General features: G+C 32.0%; 1 protein-coding gene and 1 pseudogene across 1 annotated transcript; one reads left to right on the forward strand and one right to left on the reverse strand.

Moving 5' to 3' along the window:
• Nucleotides 1-318, forward strand: part of LOC101505288 (VIN3-like protein 2) — a 5,876-nt pseudogene extending 5,558 nt beyond the window's left edge.
• A 1,548-nt stretch (nt 319-1,866) lies between these two features.
• LOC101505615 (protein SICKLE) lies at nt 1,867-4,604 on the reverse strand. Its single transcript, XM_004490396.4, has 3 exons — nt 4,451-4,604; nt 4,023-4,333; nt 1,867-3,091 (listed from the first exon to the last, which is right to left on the reverse strand). The coding sequence occupies exons 2-3, from the start codon at nt 4,327-4,329 to the stop codon at nt 2,460-2,462; spliced, it is 939 nt and encodes a 312-aa protein (XP_004490453.1). The 5' UTR covers nt 4,330-4,333; nt 4,451-4,604; the 3' UTR covers nt 1,867-2,459.
• Between the last annotated feature and the right edge of the window lie 20,635 nt (nt 4,605-25,239).

Raw genomic sequence — 25,239 nt, forward strand, 5'->3', positions numbered from 1 at the left:
ATGCACTGATTGATGACCCTGCAAGCTTAGCAGATCAGCTTATACACACTTTCACTGATGAGATTTGTTGCGAGCAAAAATCTTAGTGGCTGGGGATAGTTTCTATACTGAATATTTGTTTTTTGGTTTGAGTCCACGGAACCTAAATGGCACTGGATATTTATTTGCACTTTGTAGGAGTTGTAGGGTCAGAACATGGATCAGATTTTTCAATTGTTCCTCAGGCCAGTGATGCGGCGCCCTAGTTTGTGATGGCCTTTAAAGAAAGTTGAGCAGCATGCAAACTAACACTTTTTATTGCATTCTTTTGTTTTTCAACGAGTGTAGTGATGAAATTCACACACAAAATACGGAGAAGAAGGATATTGCGGGTTCAAACCTGCATTCTAACATATTAAATATTAGGATCAGATTTCTGTGCAGCCACAACTGAGTGACAGCACACAGCCATAAGGTTGGATGGTCTAGATTTTAAGATCGGAAAATTTTATTAAAAAAAAAAAAAAAATCAAAATTTGCCTTAAAATTTGGACAGCATGTAATCCAAATCCCAAACGTTCCTGCAAATTTTTATCTTCTGAGCTGAAATACATTCTTGACTATTATATAGAAATCATGCATGGTCTTTTCAAATATGAACTTGGTTGGATCCACCAATTAGAGAATAAGATTTGGTAAGATGCCTAATATATTAAATCCCTATGAAGAACTTGCTAAGAAGTGAAGTAAAAACATATTTTAATTCTTGGCCAACGTAACTTGGATTATGGATTGATCAGTGGATTGATTGTTGGATACATATGCCGCTCAATGTGCTGAAGCATTTACTTGTATGTGTCGCTGATTCTTATTTGCCTCGTCTATTGGCCTACGTGTTTCTGTTTTTTTGGGGGTAAGGGGGCAGTTAACATCTATTTGTATTGGTGAAGTGTGCCCACAATGGGAAGAAAAGAAATCCTAAACAGATGATGGTGCCATTGAAAATATTTATAACTTATTTAAATATATATACACTTGTGGGTAGATGTTATGATAGATCATCCGATCAATATTTACAATCATCTGAAATTTTAAAGACAATGACATTTTTTAGAAGCACAAGTTAATAGTTTTTTTAGTATTTGCGATTGAGACATGACTCGATCAAATGTCAGTTTAATAAAAGTTAAATGAAAACAAATGCGTTCTTCAAAACTCAACTCATTAAACCAATATAATCAAGTTACCATCTCAATAATAAAAATAAAAAATCGTTAACTTATCATTTCGATGAGTATCGATTGTCGTTTACGTAACTTTTAAACACTTATCCACTATAAAATTTGTCGTTCTTGTATATCAAAGGTGGTCCACGGTAAAATTTTTCATTTTTATGCCAGTGATTTTTTATTTTTAATTTTTTATCTTAATTATATAATTTAAAAAAAAATGATCCTTTAGTAATTCAAAGTTCAGCCATAGATAAATAAAATTTGCTTAATAATGATTTCACTCAGCTTCTCCCAATCATTTTAACTTTAATTGAAAATCATTAACCACTAAGATCAATCACTTACTTTAAAGGTTTCTGTATTTATTTTTACACAAGTGTGTCAAATGTTTAAGAAACTTATTTATTTATTTGCCTAAAAAAACGAAGAAACTTATTTATTTATTCAAAATGAAACTTGTTAAAAAATATTATAATGTTTGCATAAATTGTTCCAACAAATTCCCTATATAAGTTATGAAAGGCACATACTAATACGAACAGTTACTATATTTTTTCTTTAATTATAAAAGTAACTTAGAAATAATTACCTAATTAAGTTATTTATCATATAAAAATATTAATTCTACCAAATACAAAGTTCTAGTCATGCAATGTGAAAAATGACAGTTCTATAAAATAAAAAAAAACCTTTCAATAAGTGCCTTGAAAGTGGGTGCCTGGAGTAGCCCAAATCCTAAACAAAGGCTATAATATTAAAGACATAAATACAATGTTCTAGTAATGCTGTGTGAAAAATCACAGTTCTAATATACATAAAACCATTCAATTTTGCAGCCTACTCTGAAAGGCCATTAAATGCTTATTGTCTCTCAAGTTCAGTATGCCACTTATCCCAAAGCATTTGCTCCCTCCGAAATAAAATATAAGCAACAGGATTAGTTGAGAAGTTAATGTATTTTTTGGTCTAAAATTTAGACTAGATACATTAACTTTTCAACTCCCATGTTTTGCTTATATTTCATTCTAGAAAGAGTAAATGTCAATCAACCACCACAGTGCTCAAAATGTGGTTAGACAATTTTAACTGTATCTACCCAGATCATGCATGGACCTTGTGTCGGCACTAATATAATTGGACAACAACTAATAATTCCTGTTAGTAACCTGAACACATTTCCTGGGTGTTTGATGTATAAATTGCATACACTACCCAACATAACTGAGTCCAAGGCATCGAATGCAGTTATCATACATTTTCTTCAGTGCTGGAGGCTTCATTGAGTGCGGAAGCCAAGTACTCAGCAAGGCTTGGTCCAGAACTGACCTTGCTAAAAACAGCAGGTGATTCCTCCTGTTTAGTACTTGTTGATTTTGAAGGAATCCACGGTTTTGAATTTTCAGGTGTATATGCAGTATTTGAATAAGAAGAGTATGTTGAATTCCATATAATCGGTTTCAGAAACTTCCATGGATCTTCAACCATTGACATCTTGTAAAATCGATTTGGAACATGACCTCTGTCTTCATTCGACCAGCGACCATGAGAACTTGATCCTCGTCCACGACCACGTCCTGAATCAGGACTTCTGGTGTTGTTGTTCCAGAAGCCCCTGCCTCGTCCTTGACTAAAGTGAGGATTGTTCATGTATGCTGGAGCAGGATTTGGATTCTGGTTGGGCCAGTGATTCATCACTGGTGCAGAGTTGAATGAAGGACAGCTGGGTGATTCAAACCTAGGACTTGGATAAATACCACCACCTGATGGACGGAACGGAAAGTTATACTGAGGAGGGCCTCTGGGTCCATTCCAAACTGGGTTTCTATAGGATGTTGGCAATGCTTGAGTCGGAGAGGGAGGCATCTGCCGATTTGTTGATTCTGTTATAAGAGCAATTCAATTGGTTAATACAAAGATCATAACAATCCAATAATAACTCATATAAGTAATGCTTTAGACCACAATTCAACCAGTTTTCAGTAACATCAGGCCCGAGAAACTTGTCATAAATTAAAGAGTAAGATGGTATTTTTGTTCTCCTGTAAAGATTGGGATTACTCAAATCAAATCTTGAAACGTTATTTAAACTAATATACGCAAAGTCGACGTGATCAAGGCCCCTAGGTTAAATTGATATCCCTGGAAGATTATTAGACTAGAACTCCTCCTTGATTAAATCAAATTATAAAATAGTGCAGATTGTAATCTACTGATGGAAATATTCTTCAGCAAACTAAGTATTTGAAAGGTTACCCTAAACAGAATGGAAGCAGGGTTGTGAAGTTCTTATTCCAGTATGCATTGATAAGATATGAACAACATCAACATAAACTAGGTTTAGTAGTTTAATATTAAGTAAACTCAAGGATTTTTTGTGCAGAAGCAAAAGAAGATTTATTTATGACATCCAGCCACAAGATTTTTTTTTCCCAGTATGCATTGAGTAAACCTAAGTTAGTCCCTAAAATTGTAAGAACATATCAACCTAGTCCCCCAATATTATCAATTTTCTAAAATGATCCATAGAATTGTATACTAATCAATTTTGTCCCTCTGTCCGCATTAATGCATCCTTAACATTATTCACTTAATTTCAAATTCATCTTCAATATAACCGACCTAATATAGTTACAGGCCCTCCAAATATCATAGACTATTTGGAATATTGGTAATATGAGAGTTCAGTCCATACATTACCGTCCTCCAATTTCAACTACGACCAAATTGAGTATTTACCCATTTAATGTTCAAGGAATCTATAAATACTCTTAACAATTGCATAATAAATCATCATTTCATATAAAAATCTACCTAGGTGTGGCGAAGAAAAATACGGCATCGGAGGTAAATAATCGGGCCTAGGATGGACATTGACACTGCTCCTTTTATCAGAAGAGAATGCATTCATTGGATCTGTATAGTAATTAAATCGTGGAGCAGCATATGATTTATTCTGTGATAGCATATTTGAAGGAGCTTCTTCAGCCAAAGGATTTGAAAGTAAACTAGGTATTCCAGAACCTTCAGCAGCACCACCACCACCACCAGAATCTTCAGCAAGATCAGCTTCTAATCGCATTTCTTTAAGCCGTTTCTTTCTTTGCTCTGAATCCTCCATGTAACTATAAGTATCAAAAAATCAATTAATTAAATTACAGAGGACAATTGAATGCTAAGAAATCGATTTTTTTAAGTTACTTTTTGCAACATCGATAAAAAAAATTGAGTTAGGGTTTTACCTAGATGGGAGGAGGCGGAGAGTTCGACGGCGAGAATTGACGAACGAAGACTTTCGGAAAACACTTAGACGGCGAGTTGCGGCGGTGATGGAGGGTTGCAACGGGTTAGGGCGAACAGGGAATATTGTATAAGTAATAATAACCGACTAGTATGAAGAACTCAAATTTCGTTAAAGGGTTAAAATTAATTTTTAAGTTTTTTAAGAGAAGTTTTATTCTTATTTTTATTTATTTAAGTATTTTATGTTTATAAATAATTGCTATTTTACCCTTTAAGTGAGTTTTCGTAAGTTTTCGTTAACGTTACATAATTTCTTATTCGTTTTCTTCTCTTTCACATTTCGAAAACTATTGTTTGTGCTTCTCGTTTTCTTCAACCACCCATGAAAATCCATATTCACTATTTCCAAAACTTGAAATTCATGGTCTCCTCATGTTCAAATGGGTCAAATTCACAATTCTACAACTATGATTCTTTTCTCTCTAATGAAATTCGTGAGCTACTAAATTGTGCTTGGGTTTGAAACATGTGATGCGCACAGTGACAAAATGGGGTCCGAACAGAGGAAGAAAATTTTGGAATTGTAGGAATTTTCTGGTATGATTTTCGATTACTTGATTTGAGGTTGTTAGATTGGATTTCAGGATTTTGGTTCAGATTAAAAATTTGTTATTCGATTTTTGTTGATTTGGAATATTGAATTGTTTCTTATGTATTTGAGATTAGTTCAATTAAAATAAAAATTATTTTGATGTTGTCTTTGTTCATCAATTGTAGAGTTATGACATTGAATGTAGATGCAATTACTTTGTTTGAGATTCAGACTATAGGCCTCAAACACAACAGAGAGCTCCACAAGAGATACATACACAATGTTTAGAGTGTCCCCAAAAGGAGTTGGAGATTATGACTCTTATGAATGTTATTTTGAAGATGCATGGAGATCACAAATCAACCATTATAAGATGAAGTTGTTGCTATTATTATGCATTTTGTTTGGTGTAACATGTGTTGTTTTATTGTTGATCTTAGCTCAGAAATGAACTTACCGTAGTTGATGTAGTAAATTTGTTGTAAGTATGTAGTAATGATTGAGTTTGTTTTAACAGAAATTGTGGCATTTGGAACTATTAATGTATTTTGTTTTTGTATCAATTGTGGCTCCAAGGATCTAGGTTGCTATTTCTTTAATTATTACTCTCAATTTAATGTTTGATTTGTCTGCAATTATATTATTCAACATTAAATTTAAATTGATGAAAAAAGTAAGAATCAATTTGTCTTTTTATTTTTTATTTTATTTTTATATATATAATATAGTATAGTAAAAAAGGAATCATGCTGCTATGTAGTCTAATTTGCTGCTTTAACAAAGAAAATCAAAGAAAATGAAACTGATATAGTATTGCAGATAAAGAAAATGAATCTCAGAAAATCAGAGAGACATAGTATTGCTCAACTGCTTTATCTAAGAAAATCAAACTAATATAGTATTGCAGGTAAAGAAAATGAATCTCAGTACAACTACTTCATCAAAAAAATACCCTCCATTTCCAATTTGACACTTCACCTTCGTACACTTCCATTGTGTCATCCAAAAAATACCCTCCATGGTGGAAATCAACAAAAAAAAACATCAATTCTGCTTTTTATACATTAAAAAGACATCAAAAAAAGCTCATTAATAGAAAACTATAATCAAATGGTAAGGACTACAAATCTAACCCCATAATCTTAGAAAAAGAGGAAGGAATATGTATGTGTGGACCACAAACCCTAGACCACAATAAACAACACATGCAAGAATCAACTCATTTATAATTCAAACACATGCAAATAATAAATACCATAAGGACCCAATTAAACCCTAAAACAAAAATATAAAGTATAAATGCATTTATAAAAAGAAAACAACAAATCAGAATCACTAAACATCATAATCAATAAACACATTACCTTTCTTCTCCTATCAATGTCGGTTTACGATTTCTTCAAGTTTCAATTCCGTTATTCGATTCCTTCTTGTTATCGTTCAAATTGATTTTCATGGGTGGGAGAAGAAAACGAGAAGAACAAACAATGGTTTTTGAAATGTGAAAGAGAAGAAAACGGAACATGGAAATTTTTAATGTTCCCTTAACGGAAACTCACTTAACGAGTAAAATAGCAATTATTTAATAACATAAAATATTGAAATGGAAAAAACAAAAAAGATAAAGAATTAAAACGTTACTTGAAATTAAGTTAAGACACCACGAGAGCAATTATGTTTTTTTTATAAAATGTGGTTGTTTTGTTTTTAATTCATATACAAAATTTTGTTTTTATTTTTGGTTTAAGATTTTAAATCAAATTTTGTGCATCTTTACAAAAAGATATATAAATTGGGAATAACAAAATATCATCAGATGGTTTCGCACGATATTTTTATTGGTGGAATTGATATTTTTAATTCATCACTACTAGTTGATCCACAAAATTGGACAGAGTGGATTCATCGTGAGTCTAAATTTTTGTTTTAAATTTTTATCTTAACCCTAAGTCTATTTTATAATTTTTCTTCTATTTGCAACTCAACTCAATTAAGCAATGAATAATTATATTTGGATTTATTTTTAATTGTGAATTGGTGGACACATTAACTTTTTTATCTTAGTTGTCTTGTTAGCTTATTCTATATTTTCGGATGATGAATCATAAATATTTGAATGATAATTCTATATTTTGGTTAGATACATTAGTTTTAAATTTTACTTTCCTTCAATATTCTTTAATTTTATTTTGTTTTTACTTTTTATATAGTTTTGTATAAATAATTAATACATCTACATGATTTAACATCATGAGATCGTATATCACATAATTTAAAATATATCAAATCAACATTTCTTTTAGTTAAAAAATATGAAAGAACTAAAACTGTCGAATTTTAAAATATGATGACATATTTTGTAAATTGATGAAAATAGAAGTTGTTTGGTGTTTGTCCACTATAATAAAAAAAAGTTATTACTATTTAAAATAAAATCAATGATTTTTATGATAAACTACTCAAAATAGTTTTCATTTTGGAAAGTTTTTATATCATTTTCAAGAGTTGTAACATAAAAAAACTCTTAAAAGATGATTTTTTAGATAAATAGATGATTATTCTTTAAAATTATCGTAACAAACAGACTATAAAGAGTTAAGAAAAATATAAAGGATTTCTAAAACAAAAATAAAAATCTCATGAATAGTACTTCTTACGAGTTTTCCTTCCTACATTTGAAGTCTAAAAAAATACCAAAAAGATTTAACTTTGAAAAATAGTTGTCTTCCATAGAGAAAAGGATTGTAACTTTTGATCAAAAAATATATTGATAACTACTCAAATGAATTCATTAAAATTGCATACAAAATCTGATGACTTTAGTGGAGGATGGATCAGGTTTGAATCGAAAGAAGGTAAGTGATAATGGAATTTGTAGGCAATTCCAAAAGGACTTAATAGTCCCTCATTGTGATTGTGGATGAAAAATGCGTTGGAGTAAAGGAGACTCGGCTTCTTTAATATTGTTATAAAGATATGTTGGAACCATTGTCTTAGTCTTTTGGACTAAGTTTTTGAATTTAAATCCTGATGCTATAATTTTGAAGGTAACCTTTGGCCTATTTAAGTTTAATACTTGCCAAAATAGGCATTCTTAACCTATTTTCCACTTTTCAAAAAATCAATAATAACCTTTGAAATACCACAATTCTTTGATCTTTTTTTAAACTAGTTATTGTTGTATAACAGTTAGAGCGTGAAGATCATTATTACATTTTATTTCCATCGATCAAATGATTTCATTGAAATGCCAAATAATGTCATTGAGATTAAACGCTTTTTGGGATTAGCGAGTTATTACAAAAGGCTTATCGAAGGATTTTCGCAAGTAGTGTTACCTTTAGTTCGTTAGATGCGAAAGGTTTTGTTGGAACTAAATTGGTTTTTCTCTTGTGATTTTAATGTAAACAAAATTATTTTATGAGAATAATTTGCTTGGACTAATGACTTTATTAAGTGTGCAACAATTAGAACAAGAAAATCAGAGAAAGTAATCAGAGGAACGTAAAAACAGACGCATCTGCCTCTGAACATATGCATTTGAAAACAATGTGCCTCTGAATATTACAAAGAATACCTCTGATGTTTGGTTTTGAAGTTTGGGTTTGAAGATTGACTCTAATAATTGGGTCTTAAGTATGGCTCTAAACCTGGTTCTGAAGATTGCCTCTAAAGATTGTCTGAAGACTGCATTTGAAACATGCCTCTAATGTGCACAAACTCAACATGCCTATTAAAAGTTTATATCAAGCTATCATTAACTCTGAAAAGATTGTTCAAGTCATGCATTTAAACTCATATTTCGCAAATCAAAAGTTGCAAACATTCAAAATGATGTCTCTGATATGCAACCTCTAATGTTGCACTAACTCTGATGATTCAACAATGTGATTTGTTCAAAACCACTAATTCTAAGTCACACAATTCTACCTCTGACTATTATAATCCAAGAAACACAACATCTCACTCCAACAAGAAAGTCAATGGCTCTAATGGAAAGACAATGGCTTTGATTGAAATAATTCGTTTTGAAGAAAAGATTTAGCCAAATCAAAATTTCTAAATATTCAAGAATAAGCCCAAATTCATTCCCGCTCCAATCAATCAAGAGCATGAAGGAAGATTCGCGTTAATAAGTTTTTGAACACAATCTAAAATTAGATACGATTCAGAATTATTATTGAAGGAAATCTTTGAACAAGGTGAAAAAAAGGTATGGTCAAAATATTGTTCACAAGAAGATATGGCCAAAATATTGTTCACAAGAAAATATAGTCAAAATATTGTTCACAAGAAGATATGGTCAAAATATTATTCACAAGAAGATATGCTCAAAATTTTGTCACAAGAAGATACACTCAGAATTTTTTCACAAAAAGATACACTAAGAATTACTCACAAGAAGATACACTTAGAATTATTCAGAATAAGATACACTCATAGTTTGTTCACAAGAAAGATATGATCCAGATTTTACAAGTACAAAGGTGAAACCCTAGTCTATTCTACAAATAGATACTCAAGGCTAAAGAAGAAAATACAAACTCATAAATCCATATAATTCAGAAAAACTTTTGAGAGCTCAAATTTACTAAGTATTCAAAGTTCAAAGGGTTAAGTTCCGGAGAAGCATTTGCTCAAAGAAATATTTTCTAAGTGTTTAGTGTGAGAAATCAATTGTAACAATCTGTTTAGTATAAGCAAAATACAATTTGTTCCAAACTTGTGTAACCCAACGCGATAGTGGTTTTAGTGTTCCTCAAACAATTTGTGGTTTTCAAGTTGTTTTGAGAAAACTTGACTTGTAGGGTCAATGTGTTTGCCTAAAAAAGTTTGTAGGTGTCAAGTTGTTTTGAGAAAACAGACTTGTAGGGTTAGGTATTGTGTAATTTTAGGATTTGAATTAGTGGTTAAATCCTTCTAAGTGAAGGGACTGGATGTAGCTATCGAGTTGATGGTGAACTAGGATAAATTTGCTTGTGTCACTTTACTTCTACATTATTTACTTTATTGTTGCCTTTGATTACTTAAGCATGATTGCTAGTGCCTCTGTTTTAGTTAAAATTACCAAACCCTAACCAGTTCTTGAATAAATAATTAAAAAGAATCCAACTTAGACAAACACGATTCAACACCTATTTCTCGTGTTTGCACCTTCAAGTTCAAGTTTTTTTTGTGGGACTCAAAGTTAGAAGAGCATTTACAAAAACTAAAAGAGAAGCTAAGGACAACACCAATGCTAGTTTTGCCAAATTCTTCTAAGTCGCTTGTGGTGTATTGTGATGTGCCTAAATAAGATGTTAGTGGTGTATAGATCCAAGATAAGAGGGTAACTACTTCTACTTTAAAAGATTTGAAAAGTACACAAACAAAACTATCTAACACAAGATCTAGAACTTGGAGCAATAATGTTTACTCTAAAATTGTGGAGGCCCTAAATCTTTGGAGAAAGACTCGAAGTGTTCAATGATCAAAAGAGTCTTTAGTACTTGTTCAAACAAAAGGAGTTGAACATGAGACACAGTAGATGGATGAAATTTCTAAAGTATTGTGATTTTGATTTATGCTATCATTTTGGAAAAGCAAATGTAGTGGTAAATATTTGAGTAACAATTCCTTATTTTGTGCTAACTTGTAATTAAGTTGATGCATATGCGGGAAGAGTTTAGAAACTTGAGTTTGGACTTCAAATTAATACAAGAAAAACACCATTTTGTGGCCAACTTTATAAATATTTTGTGGCCGAATAAAACCCTCACAAATTAGTGACCGAAAAAGCCCTCACAAATTTTTAAATATTTAACTTGATTTTGTGGCTGCCTAAGCCATCACAAAATCATTGTGATTTTGTGAGGGCTTAGGCAGCCACAAAATCCAGTTAAATATTTAAGGATTTTGTGAGGGTTTTTACAGCCACAAAAAATCAATTTTGTGAGGGTCAAATCTGTCACAAAGGCAGACGGGACCAGTGGCATTTGTGGCTGCAAAGGCCGCCACAAAGGAATGCGCACGTGGCATTTGTGGCCGCAAAGGCCGCCACAAAGGAGGCCCAATACAGCTGGCATTTGTGGCCGCTTAGGCCGTCACAAACGTGATGTAACCATTGGCATTGTGGCTGCTTTGGCCGCCACAAATGCTCATCGTGACCATATATATATTTTTCTCTCCTCCTCCTTCATTTTTTCACATCCAACTTCTCTCTAAAACCTCATTCTAACCATTCTCTCCTCCTTCTCTCTACACAAAATTACTCTTAAGCTTCATTTAAATTTGGTAAGTATAAATTATATTATATATGTAGTTTTATAATTTTATTTTTTAATTTGAACACATATTATATCATAATTTATTTTTGGGTTGTATGAACACATATTAATTATGTTGTCTTAGTTAATTATTGTGTGTTTAATTTTGCGTTTGTAAGACATTATTTATAAATTTTGGGTTTGTAAGACATTATTTGTTAATTTTGGAATGCATGTTTTATTTGATTTTGTGGTAATTAATTTAATTATTATTAATATTATATTTTTATATATAATATTTATTTTAATATTTAATATTTAATTTTAATTTAATTTTAATTTTAATTTTTTTAATTTGTAATTTAAATTAATCTTTACCTCACAAAGGCAGACTTTTGTGGCTGCAAAAGCCCTCACAAATGCCTGTCTTTTGTGGCTGCAAAAGCCCTCACAAATGCTAACCTGTTTCTGGCACTTTGTGGCTGCAAAAGCCCTCACAAAATTTTGTGACCAGCTTCTTTGTGGCTGCCAAAAGCCCTCACAAAAGCCACCTTTGTGGCTGATTATACCCCTTTGTGAGGGCAAAAGCCCTCACAAAATGCTTGTTTTCTTGTTGTGGAATCTTACATATTACAAGAACTTTGATGGAGCAAACCACGAAAGGTGAAAAATATGATCAATATCTGAAAAACTGGAGAACACTCACTGTGCAAGGCAACATAATTAAAATTTCGAATATGAACTGGTGGAATATTGAGATTTAAAGACAAGGTGTGTTTACTCGATGTCCCATTATTGAGTAAATTAATCATGGAAGAAGGACATAAAAGTAGTTTGAGTGTTCATCTCCGATTTACCAAGTTCTACCAAGATATGAAGATATTCTAGTGGCATGGAATGAAGAAGAGTATTGCATGATTTGTGTTAACTTGCATGACATGCATGAAGTCTAAAATTTAACATTAGAAGCCGTAAGTAAAACTACAACCATTAGAGATGCCTATTAGGAAATGGGATAACATATCTATGAATTTTGTGTTAGAATTACCTAGAAGTCCTATTACATGAAATGCAATTTGGGTTGTTATGGATCGATTAACAAAGTCAACACATTTTATTTCCTTGAATATGAAGTAAATTTGGAGAAATTATCTCGACTATACATCAATGAGATTGTAAGTTTGCATGGTGTACCTTTGAGTATTGAAGATCCAAGGTTTATGTCTGGATTTTGGATAAATCTTCAAGAAGTTTTTGGGACAAGGTTACTCTTGAATCCACCATATAGACCGTACACTAGTGGCGAATACAGAGGAGAAGTATTCAATCATTAGAATAGTTTTATGAAAATCGAAAGTTGTGTTTGAAGGTGCAAACACGAGAAATGATGAAGTTGAATTGTGTTTGCCAAAGTTGATAACTTTTTGCTAATTTGATGACGGTTGGTTGGTTTTTATAAATTACTTAGATAAGAAGCAATCAGATTCAGAGGTAGCAAATAATGAAAACATAAATAATTGGATACATAGATTTATCCTAGTTCACCACTAACTTGACTACATCCAATCCCCTCATTCAGAAGGTTTTAATCCACTAATTCAAATACCTTGAATTACAAAGAACCTGACCCTCCATACCAGTCTTCTCAAACAGCCTGACAACCCCAAACTTTTGAGGAACTAACCACATTGACCATACAAGCCAAGTCTTCTCCTAACAACCTGACAACCCCAAATTGAAGAAGGAACTAAACTACTATCGGGTTGGATACAAAAGATTGGAACTTTAAGTATTTGCTTCTAACAAAGATGATAATAATAATAACTCTCACACTCTAAGAAAATAACACTAAAAAGTATTTCTCATTTAAACAAGTGTTTATCTCTTTGAACTCTAAGATGAATTTGAAATCTTGAACTTGAGTTCTTCTACTTTTTTCTGCTTTTCAAAATATCAACCCTAACCTTTGAAACAAGTGTAACTCTTTTGTTTCCAAATCGTTTTCGAAACCATTTGTGTTTGTAGAATCGTTAAAGCATAAAAATCATTCTTACATTTTATTCCACCGCTAAAATTTGTTCAATGTTCGGTCAGTTAATCTAAATTTTTTGTTTTTCTTATATTTCTTTTATGAGACTTGTCGTTTCTATTGATTTTGAAGATGTCAAAATAGTGAAGTTACTGTTGTAATCTAGTCATTCGTTTGAATTCATGTTTTTTCTTATTAAGGTACATAGTTAGTTTGACTCTTTAGAGTATAATGAGAGGTATTTTAAGATGAGATATCTCATAATCTCTACTATCTTCACCACCAAAATTAAATGAGTAATAATTCCTGAAAGGAAAAAAGAACTAGGCTAAATGAATTAGACCATCTCTTATGATGTGTTGATTCTTATATTTGTAAACATTGAATAGTTTTTTTAATTGTTGTTTTTTTTTTTTATTAATTTGCTTACATATGCAAATTATGTGTCGATATGTGAATTATGCCCAACATGACGAATTGTTGTGATCATTGATGATTGGTATGTTTCTTTTCAGATTTTACTAACAATCAAATTTATTGATATGTTGTTATAATCGATTACATAGGAAAGATTGATCGATTACATAGGAAAGATTGATCGATTACATGTAGTAAAATGTGTTAATGGATTGTGTAAACAATGATAAACAATTAAGTAATTAGAAAACTCAAAATTCACAAGTGTCAATATGTGACTATAATTACTAAGTCCTCAATTAATGAATTATACGTAAGATAATTGATTAGATGAGTTAGCATGCATAATTACCACTAGAGAAATCATTAAAATATTGATTAACCTTCACTAGACACTTTTTTTTTGGACAAGAAAAGACCTTCTTACTTGTCACAATCCAAAGTAGTGCATGAAATAGTTAATAGTTAAGTTGTATATCGAACAAGCATCCATTACATTAGGATTATTCTATGTGTTGATTTGTGTTGTACTATGTTGATTAAGTGTTGATCATAAGTACATTTAAATTACTTTACCTTACTCAATTTATACTTTTTGAGTAGGTTTTAATATGATTTTAGGTCCTATAATTACAAATTCTTTTTTTTAGTCTGTTGATAAAATTTCAGCAAGTGTACTGAATCGTTACAAGTAATAATAAAACGATAGTACCGAGTGTCGAACTCAAGGATTGCGTTTTATTATCAAATTATATTTAATTACTAAATTGAAAAAAAAGTTTCCGAATTGATTGAAATAATATTTAAAATTAACAACGGTAATAAAATTGATCTTTTATAATAAGAAAAATGTCAGGGATGAGTTTCACTTCGAATCCAACCTTGATGTCTAATTTGATCATAGTTATTGAATTCCTTTATTGAATAATTACCAAACTCTCTTTATTATTCTTACCCTAAATGTCTTAGTGATAGAACCTTTAATTCCAAAGTAATCTCTAATTCCTTAGTGGATTTAAGATTAGAATTAAGCTTTACGGCACAAGAACTCTCTTTTCAAACTGCTGCCTTTGGAATAAATTTAATTGGTTTCATGACCTGCATCTATCCTAAGACTACAATATCATGAATTTCTCATCTCAAGCATTCGAAAAGTCCACTCCCGTTTCAAAATACGAATCGTAGAACGTTTTAAAGTTGATCAAACAATAAAAAGCATTAAGCACAGAGATGAGAAAAATAATTCAATAGATTTATTTATATAATTAGAAATCAAATTAGAAAAATAAGAGTTTCGTCTTGTTACACTCATCCCTAACAAATAGGGTTTAGTTACTCACGACAGAGATAGAAAATATATAGACTAGAGAAGAATTACAAGATGAATTCATGAATGATTCTTGATAAATCTGCTCCAATGGTGTTATAAACAACTGTCTTTAAGTTTCTCTACTAGAGCACAAGTTTCCCCATCTCCCAATAGTAAAAAATATACCTAAACAGTGATAAAAACGCGTTTTAATGAACTCCGATGCGCGTCGCGTATCCTGTAACACCCCGTTTTTCAAAGCGAGGGTATATTTTTTTTTTTTTTCAAAAGTAATTAAAACGAACAAAGAATTAAATCAGGAAATGCCTTTGGATAAATAATTGAGTCATTATAATTTACAAGCAGCGGAAAAGTTTCTCCAATTACAAATCCAAAACATTTACACAACATCGAATAGTACATGGAACCCATTCAAAGATGAAGTCAAACTGATAATATTAGTAAAAGTACAGTTTTCCAAACTAAAAATACTCCAAATCAAAAAGAAGGACCCCTAGTCCCTATACACCATCCTAATCTGATCATCCTACCAAAAAGCTATACACCCTGAGTAATCTCCACGCGCCCCGTGAGATCCTCCTAACGTAACTGCAGTCAAGCTGCCAAATCGATTTCCAAATCGATTTTGGCAGTTTTGCTGAGTTCCTGCCTCTCTGCCAATCGATTTCCAAATCGATTTCTTAAAAGATTTTGAAAGATATATTTATACAATCGATTGGCAAATCGATTAGGTTAAAATGGTGAACTTCCTGCAACTCATCCAATCGATTGGGAAATCGATTTCCCTGATCGTTTTTCCAAAAATTCATGCATTTACTCAAGTCATTCCTAATCAAGTTCACAACCTAACACTTAGCAATTCCTACGCGATTACTACGACACACGAAGGTTCGATAACCATCATACTCACACACAATACACAACACATAGCACTTAACACCTTCATCTCAGTTATCACGATAAATCAAAATTCGAATCACTCAATCATAAACTCAAATCAAACATGACTCGCGTGCCAGGCACCCTAATGCAATGCGTATATGCCAAAATGCATGGACTCGGAATTCCAAACCAAAACCCTCCTCGAAGGGCCGTAAATCATAATTGTACCGCCTATCGCAGGCCAAAGTACCAATTACCGAGGTGCCACCTATCACGGGTCAGCACGATTTACTAAAATGCGTAAATCATAAACGTACCACCTATCACGGGTCAGTACAGTTTACCGAGGTGTCACCTATCACGGGTCAACACGATTTACTAAAAGAAAAAGCGGGAATCGTAAATGTACCACCTATCACGGGTCAGTACAGTTTACCGAGGTGTCACCTATCACGGGTCAACACGATTTACTAAAAGAAAAAGCGGGAATCGTAAACGTACCGCCTATCACAGACCAGTACTGTTTACCTAGGTGCCACCTATCACGGGTCAGCACAATTCACCAAAAATGTAAATCGTAAATGTACCACCTATCACGGGTCAGTACAGTTACCATGGTGTCACCTATCACGGGTCAACACGATTTACTAAAATGTAAATCGCAAACGTACAACCTATCACGGGTCCGTACAGTTTACCAAGGTGTCACCTATCACGGGTCGACACAATTTACCAAATGAAATGCATGAGCATACACAGACTCCATTCACAACAATCGTTAAGCAAATGCAGATATTAAAAGATTCCCCATTTTTAATACCCATTTACTTAAACGACTTTCAAACAACATTAATTAAATAAGTCATTAAGAGATTCCCCGTTCTTAATACCGATTTAACTTAATGATTTTCAAAACAAAACGTTAAGCAAACAGTCATATTAAGAGATTCCCCATTCTTAATATACTTTTGACTTAAACGATTTTCACACAAGATATTCAGTAAACGAGTCATTAAGAGATTCCCCATTCTTAACACTCATTTACCGGAACGATTTTCAAAAACGATCGTTAAGTAACCGGGACATTAAGAGATTCCCCATTCTCAACGCCCAGTTAACTTAAACCTTTTCCTCAAATGCACATTAAGTAAACTGAGGTATTAAAAGATTCCCCATTTTTAATACCCATTTACTTAAACGACTTTCAAACAACATTAATTAAATAAGTCATTAAGAGATTCCCCGTTCTTAATACCGATTTAACTTAATGATTTTCAAAACAAAACGTTAAGCAAACAGTCATATTAAGAGATTCCCCATTCTTAATACTCATTTACCGGAACGATTTTCAAAAACAATCGTTAAGTAACCGAGACATTAAGAGATTCCCCATTCTCAACGCCCAGTTAACTTAAACCTTTTCCTCAAATGCACATTAAGTAAACCGAGGTATTAAAAGATTCCCCATTTTTAATACTCGTTTACTCTAATGGTTTTTCAATTCCACAGAAACAAACTCAAACATACTCTCACATTCAAACCATAATTCACAACAACCACACCAATTAACAAACATCAAGTATGGACACGCCAAATACAACGAACACAAATCAACGCAACATAACACCCAGATACATCAAATTTCATTTACTCATAATCATACACAATGACTTCAAATTCATTTACCACGAAACATTCATCAATATAAACAAAACCTAACTCTAAGGTTTTACCCATAACGCACTAGTTTCGTTTTTCCGCAAATCGATACATTTAACCCTAACAAATTCCTTCCCACACAACCACAGATAAGTCCCTAATGCAAACTAGAAGTTTGGAAGGAGCCCTTACCTCAAAGTTAGCTTTCTGGTACCGCGAGTAATTCCGGTAAAATCTCCGCTCGCAACGCCGCTTCCAAATTAGTTCACTAGCACCGTAGCGTGGTGGTGAGCAACTTTCCCTTCTATCTCTTCGAGAAATGAGGTTTGGATCTAGAAGAAACGAAGGGGTTTGTGTTTGGATCTCAAAAACTGTTTTTCTTCGTTTTCGAATGAAAGAGGAAGAGTGGAGTTGCGAAAACCTTGATCTAACTCTCCCCCAACCTTGGGTTACCAGTTTTGAAGAAAAGAAAGCGACGAAAATGAAAGTGAGAGGAAGGAGGGAATTTGGTTCACGGGTATCAGAGAGGAAGAAGATGGAAAATTCCAATTTTCCTTCCTTTCTTTTTCTTTCCTTTGTTTTTCCTTTCTTCCCTTTTCCTTCTTTCCTTTATATACTCTTTTCTTTTCCTTTTCCTTCCTTCTAGTTTTCCTTTCTTTTCCCTCCAAACAAACATATATGAACCTAAAAAATATAACTTAACAAATATCTCAAAATCTAGATATTTGTTAAATTACCGTTTCACCCGAAACGCATTAAATTCTCCGTAAAGGATTCTTCGCAGTTAAATTCAATTTATTTATCGACGAGAAATTTTAATTGGCATCAAAATATCTTTTGATTATAAACTCCCAAATATTAATAACTTTGGCTTAAAAGCCTCCGAGCCAAAATCCAAACTACACCAAAAATACATAATTGGTAGTTTAAAATTATGGGTCTTACATATCCCAAGGGCACCTCAAGCGCATTCTGGCAGGTCTAGTGCAGAAATGCATCCTAAGCGCTGGATTCGCGCTTCAAGCGCACAACATCTTCGGTCTGGCGTTTAGTGCATATTTCTCCTCTTTTGAGTCCGAATTTGATTTTGGTGGCTTCATAAAGTTGTAGCTATGGAGCGTAGCTTGCATATGCACTTGATTTGACTCCAATTGGACATCTATAACTTCAGATATGACTGAAATACTCTACATAGGTCATGTTGATTTCTCACCAAAATTCAGCTCTACACTAAAACAATATAACAACGTAAAACTACGAAATATCTCTACTTACTCAAGGAAATAACATTATAAAATTTCATTAAATCAAAGAATTAAAATCAACCAAATATATCAAATAACTCCTTAAATTAATTAATGAATAAAAAATAAATAAGACTAAAAACAATAAAAAATATGCATATGATAAAGAGTCGTCACAACCCCAAACTTAATATATTGTTTGTCCCCAATCAACAATTAATTTCATATTTGGTACATTTAAAAGCAAACTTAAATTCAATTTTTCAAATCAAATCAAACTTAATTCTCAAAGCTCCAGCTACTACAAAACATTCATCATGCTCCATGGTTGCTTAAAAAAACACACACACACAATTTGTACACTTTAGCATTCCTTCATCAAGTTCTTCATACAATTTCACCAAAATTTCTCTCAAGTGTTTAGCAAGGGTTATGAATTTATCACTCAAATTCTAGAACATGCATCACACTACCATAGCCTTGAAAAAAATTATAATTAGCAATCACAATGCAACAAACACATACACTTTTGGAGAACTTTCGAGTTGTAATGCGACTTAGGTAAGGGTAGCACATTTTGGGATTGTAAGCTTTACTATTTTGAGTTAGGTACACATTTCCAAATTATTCTACCATTTTTTTTCTTCACATTTTCATTGTGGAGATTCTCAAACATTGACAAAAGAACCAAAAAGATGTTATTTATCAAAGTACACAAATTAATTTTTTTTTCTTCTTCTTTTTTATCTTTTTTTTTTTAATTTATTTTATTTATGAGAATCACCACCCCAAACTTAAAAAGTTGTTATCCCATGAGCAACTCCAAAACTTAGAATTTTACTAAGATGAGACAAAAGTTTTCCTACATACCTCCAAGTAAGGTGATTGAACTAAAGTCAGACCTTTAGCTTGTAATGTGGCTAGTAACCAAAAGAAAGGGCAAGACTCAAAGGTGCTAGAAAATGATAAAATTTGTATATGATAGTTAAAAAGGCTCAAGCGACCAAATAAAATTGCCTCAATATATGCATAAATTACAAGTGATGCAAGTTAGAATTAGTGCAAGTTCTGAAGGGATGACTTATGTTTGGATAATCACACAACAAAGAATTAAAGTGTTTAGGCCCAAAATCTCACATCTAAGATAATAAGAGAGAGTATGAATTGTCAAAATAATGCCAAACATGCCACTGCAAAAGTTATTTATTTATTTTTTAAAAAATGGCAAGTGATACCTTGACAATCAAGGAGTAATCAACAATGCATGCATTAGTGAAGCTTATCAAGTTGAGCAATGATATGAGCAAAGAAATAGAGTTTAAATTTCAAAATCTCAAACAGGAAACTTAAGACCAAATGCAAGTTGTTAACAATTCTTCATCATAGTGCACGTTAACACACAATTAAAAAGAGACAAATTCAAATAACAAAAATAAGATTGCAAAAATAAAAGTTACCTCTACTTGTAGATTGCCTCCTAAGAAGCGCTTCTTTAAAGTCATTAGCTTGACGCCTCAACTATTGTCAAAGTGGCATATATTGAAGTTGAAATAACAATGTCAATTATAAGGAAGGGGGTTTGAATTATAATTGCCCCTTTTTAAAAATTCTTGTTTCAAACTGAAAGTTTAACTCAAGATTGATCTTGGTTAGTAAAAAACAACAATATCAATTTTATAAATATAAAATCTGATTGTAAAGCATAAAATAAATAGAGATAGAGATAGAGAGATCACACACGCATATATCCTGATTCATCCAAACACGGATTACGTCCAGTCCTTACAAATGTGAGATTTTCCACTATGTGCTCAAGGCAAGATTGTTCTTGATTGTCACACAATTTTTCACAGATCAATCATGATCTTTACACAGTTTCTACCTCTCTACCTAGAAAGGATTTCCTCAGGTTTACCTTACACTATTTCAAAAAGGATTTTGCAAGTTACCTTTTAAAATATAAAAGGATTTTTACACACTACTCAAGCTATGTTAACAAAATAGCCTTGAGTTATAAAGTATGATTTTGAGAATGTTAGAATTTGGGTATTGCTCAACTCTTGTTTGAGAAATAGATTCTATAATTAGAACTCAGTTAGTATTGATTCTATCACAACACAAAGAGTAAAACTGCAAGCTAAAGAAAGATTTCGAGACACTTGAGTATGATTGAATGATTGATGCTTTTCTTGGCACTTTGAGTTGTGTTTTGTTCTTTATCTTGAAGCTGTATTTATAGGCTTCAATAGAGCTTTAGGATAGCTCATATATCCGTTGAAATAGGGCCAATTGTCATAAAGAAGTTGATGGATAAAGTCAGTCATAAAGCAATAGCGTTTATACTGAATCCAGGAACGTTCTTGACATTCAAGATCATTCTTCGAATTTGTTGGAGATGAGTTGACTTGTACTTGAGCTTCTGTTAGTTGACTGAGATGATTGCTTGATTTTAAGTCATGTATGCAGGTTTAGATTGAAAGTACAATCAGTAGTGTACTTTACAGCTTGTAAATTTGTACATGTAATTATCTCACTTGAAGAATGATATTGCTTGTACTTTTCATGAAACATGTCTTTGATTCTTTGAATTCGGGAATAATTCTGGCTTAGATTGATCCTTGCTTATTCTTGATGAAGGTATGAGATGAATAAAGCTTTCAGAATCCAATCTTTCACAAAGAAACTGATTATTTATGATAAAAGTGAAGAATGTTCTTAGTTTTTCCAGAAATATCTCAAGAACGATCTTGGTTTTACTAAAGTATGTCAGGATCGATCTTCGTTTTATTGAAGTATGTCAGAATCGATCTTGGTTTAACTGTTTTTGCTTTCTTGATTCTTAATGAGATCTGCTTTGTAATACTTGATACCTAACTTGTTTTGAGACACTCAAATGCACATGTTAAATACCAAAACACTTTAGAATCATAATCAGAATTCTTAATTAACCTTTTGTTTGATTATCATCAAAACATTAATTTAAGATTTTATCTTAACAGAAGTAACAATGTCGATTTACAAGGAATGGGGGTTTGAATTGTAAATGTACCTATTTAAAAATTCCTGAAGAAACCTTCAGATTTAACTCAAGAATGATCTTGGTTAAGAAAACAAAATATGGAGAACGTTCTTGGTTTTTACCAGAAAACGGAGAACGTTCTTGGTTAGCTTAAAACAAAAATTCAGTTTATGTTTTATCTCACTTAATCAATTAAGATTAATAAATAACGAGATAAGAGAAGGAATACCACACAATAATATATCCTGGTTCACCCAACTCGGGCTACGTCCAGTCCTCACAACTGTGAGATTTTCCACTAAGTGTTCAAAACAAAGAACTTTGTTGGTTTTATAGCACCTAGCTTAGATCAAACTTGATCTTTTACAAGCTCTATTTCTTTCCACCCAGAAAGTAAATTAATCACCTATCGATCTTGATAGGATTTGTGATAATCTATTCAAACTATAATTAAACTCTTATAGTTTGAGTTTTACAATAATGATAAGATTGTTTTGATAGAATCTAAGATGTCTCAACTCTTGTTTGAGATTTGATTCCTTACAAAGAATACAATAGTAATAACACAGTATTATATAAAAGTTCATAACTGATTCTTCTTTGTGAAAATGAGAATTTCAAGTATGTGAATGTGAATGATTTATGAGACTTTGATAGCACTTGAAGTTCTTCCTTTTTCCTGAACATTGGCTTTTCTTTTATAGGCGTTAGGAGCATTTAATAATGGTCAAAAGAGCTGTTGGTAGTGCTCTGTCAGTTTTGACCAAAACCAATAATGTGATTAAAAATATTCCATCCTTTGAACATTTTGAATCTGTTTAGACTGATGTTGTTTAATTTGTTTTGCCTTCGAGTTTAAAAAGCTTTGAAGCTTCTCATTTAATCATTGATGATACTACTTCAATATGGAGTCTTGAATCTGTCCAAAACAGTTTGGTGAATGATTATAACCCTTTACAGAAGTAAGGAGATCAAAACTGATATTCTGTAGAAACAGAGATTGCTTATCAATCTGGTTTTGGCAGTTTGAACTTTCTGGAGATTGATGATCAATCTGGAGATTCAGTTTGATTATTCTGGATGTCTTCCTGATGTCTTTTGTACAGATCAAGATTGATTGAACTTTCTTGACAGTTTGGCTATAGGTGTTCCAAAACTGTTTCAACTAGCAATCTATTCAAACTATAATTAAACTCTTATAGTTTGAGTTTTACAATAATGATAAGATTGTTTTGATAGAATCTAAGATGTCTCAACTCTTGTTTGAGATTTGATTCCTTACAAAGAATACAATAGTAATAACACAGTATTATATAAAAGTTCATAACTGATTCTTCTTTGTGAAAATGAGAATTTCAAGTATGTGAATGTGAATGATTTATGAGACTTTGATAGCACTTGAAGTTCTTCCTTTTTCCTGAACATTGGCTTTTCTTTTATAGGCGTTAGGAGCATTTAATAATGGTCAAAAGAGCTGTTGGTAGTGCTCTGTCAGTTTTGACCAAAACCAATAATGTGATTAAAAATATTCCATCCTTTGAACATTTTGAATCTGTTTAGACTGATGTTGTTTAATTTGTTTTGCCTTCGAGTTTAAAAAGCTTTGAAGCTTCTCATTTAATCATTGATGATACTACTTCAATATGGAGTCTTGAATCTGTCCAAAACAGTTTGGTGAATGATTATAACCCTTTACAGAAGTAAGGAGATCAAAACTGATATTCTGTAGAAACAGAGATTGCTTATCAATCTGGTTTTGGCAGTTTGAACTTTCTGGAGATTGATGATCAATCTGGAGATTCAGTTTGATTATTCTGGATGTCTTCCTGATGTCTTTTGTACAGATCAAGATTGATTGAACTTTCTTGACAGTTTGGCTATAGGTGTTCCAAAACTGTTTCAACTAGCTTGAATCGAGACCTTTTATCTTAATGATTCGAAAGCCTTCTTTGAATGAGATGAGACCTATTCGTTTCTTGCCATGTACTGATGAACATAGTATAAAATTCAGAGGCAAAAGCTTCATTGAAATAGTGGAGATTGATTGGTCAAGGTGTTGTGACAGTCAGTCTTGAATCTGGAGATCATTCTCCATTTTGTCCAAAATGTTCTTGTTTCTTTGTCTGTTCAGTTTTTAACTTTTTTCTTTGCTTTGCTTGATTCCTATCTTTGAATTAATTCAACCAAAAGCACAAGTTAAATTAACATAATATTTTTAGAATCATAATTAACATTCTTAATTAACCTTTTTTTTTTCATAAAAACTTTAATTTGAGAGTTTGTCTTAACATATATGACAAGAAGAACACATCATCATTCTTCTTCTTTTTGGTTGGTAGAAATTTCATGAACTTGAGAAATAAATGATGTTGCTTCCATATCCTTTTCAATTGAACATTGCGTACAAAGCATATATTGAATCTCGAACTTCACCAATCTCTTCTTTTTTCTTTTCCTCATTCGTCTTTTCCTGTTGCTTATCTTCTTCTACCACAACAATGAAATCATTTTCAATCTTCAACTTCTTCTACATCTTCTCAAACTTAACCACTTGCTCAAATAACCTCTCACATTGACTTGCAAATATGTCAATTGAAACCATGTTATTCTTCATGAATTTAACCAAAACGACCGTAATGTGAAAGTTTTTGTCATCTAATTCTTTGGATAGAATTTTAGGAGGTAGAATTTGTTCCCGATTGATCTTTTCATATAACACTCGTTGTCTTCTACTTCTTTGACCAATAAATCTTCATATTCTAATAGTGCGACATAGTCATCAAAGCAAATTTCATTGCTATGTCCTTCTTTGCAAAAGTCACACCTAAGAGGCCACATCTGAGGGTGATCTTTTAGAATGTATCTCTCAAGATTTGTCTCTCAATTATGTGTAATATACCAGATACAAGACAAGTATCACCCTCTTCATATAATTGTAGTAGAATATCATCATTACAATCTTCCATGTGATACGGTGAATAGTTATCTCAAACAAAGAAAAGACAAATAACTAGCACACAACATTAGCAAGCTCAACAAATAAAAATAGAAAATAAAAGAAAAATATTTTTTTTTTCGAAATTAAAAATAAAATAAAAACAAAATTTTTATTGCAGAGTAAAAAATTTCAATTAAGTAGCTAAATTATAATCAATAGTGAGATAACAATCCCCGACAATGGCGCCAAAAATTTGATAACGTTTCAGCAAGTGTACTGAATCATTTTAAGTAATAATAAAACGGTAGTATCGAACGTAGAACTCAATGATTGCATTTTACTATCGAATTATATTTAATTACTAAATTGAACAAAAAATTCCCGAATTGATTGAAATAATATTTAAAATTAACAACGATAGTAAAATTGATCT

The sequence above is a fragment of the Cicer arietinum genome, chromosome 2 (genome assembly GCF_000331145.2).
Source record: "Cicer arietinum cultivar CDC Frontier isolate Library 1 chromosome 2, Cicar.CDCFrontier_v2.0, whole genome shotgun sequence".
In the NCBI taxonomy this organism is placed as follows: Eukaryota; Viridiplantae; Streptophyta; class Magnoliopsida; order Fabales; family Fabaceae; genus Cicer; species Cicer arietinum.

What these genes read in the sequence shown, in the direction of transcription:
- LOC101505615 (XM_004490396.4), bottom strand. Translation starts at nt 4,329, where the DNA reads ATGGAGGATTCAGAGCAAAGAAAGAAACGGCTTAAAGAAATGCGATTA. An exon ending in TTTTTCTTCGCCACACCTAG is followed by an intron (nt 3,092 to 4,022) that starts GTAGATTTTTAT and finishes CTCTTATAACAG; the next exon opens with AATCAACAAATCGGCAGATG.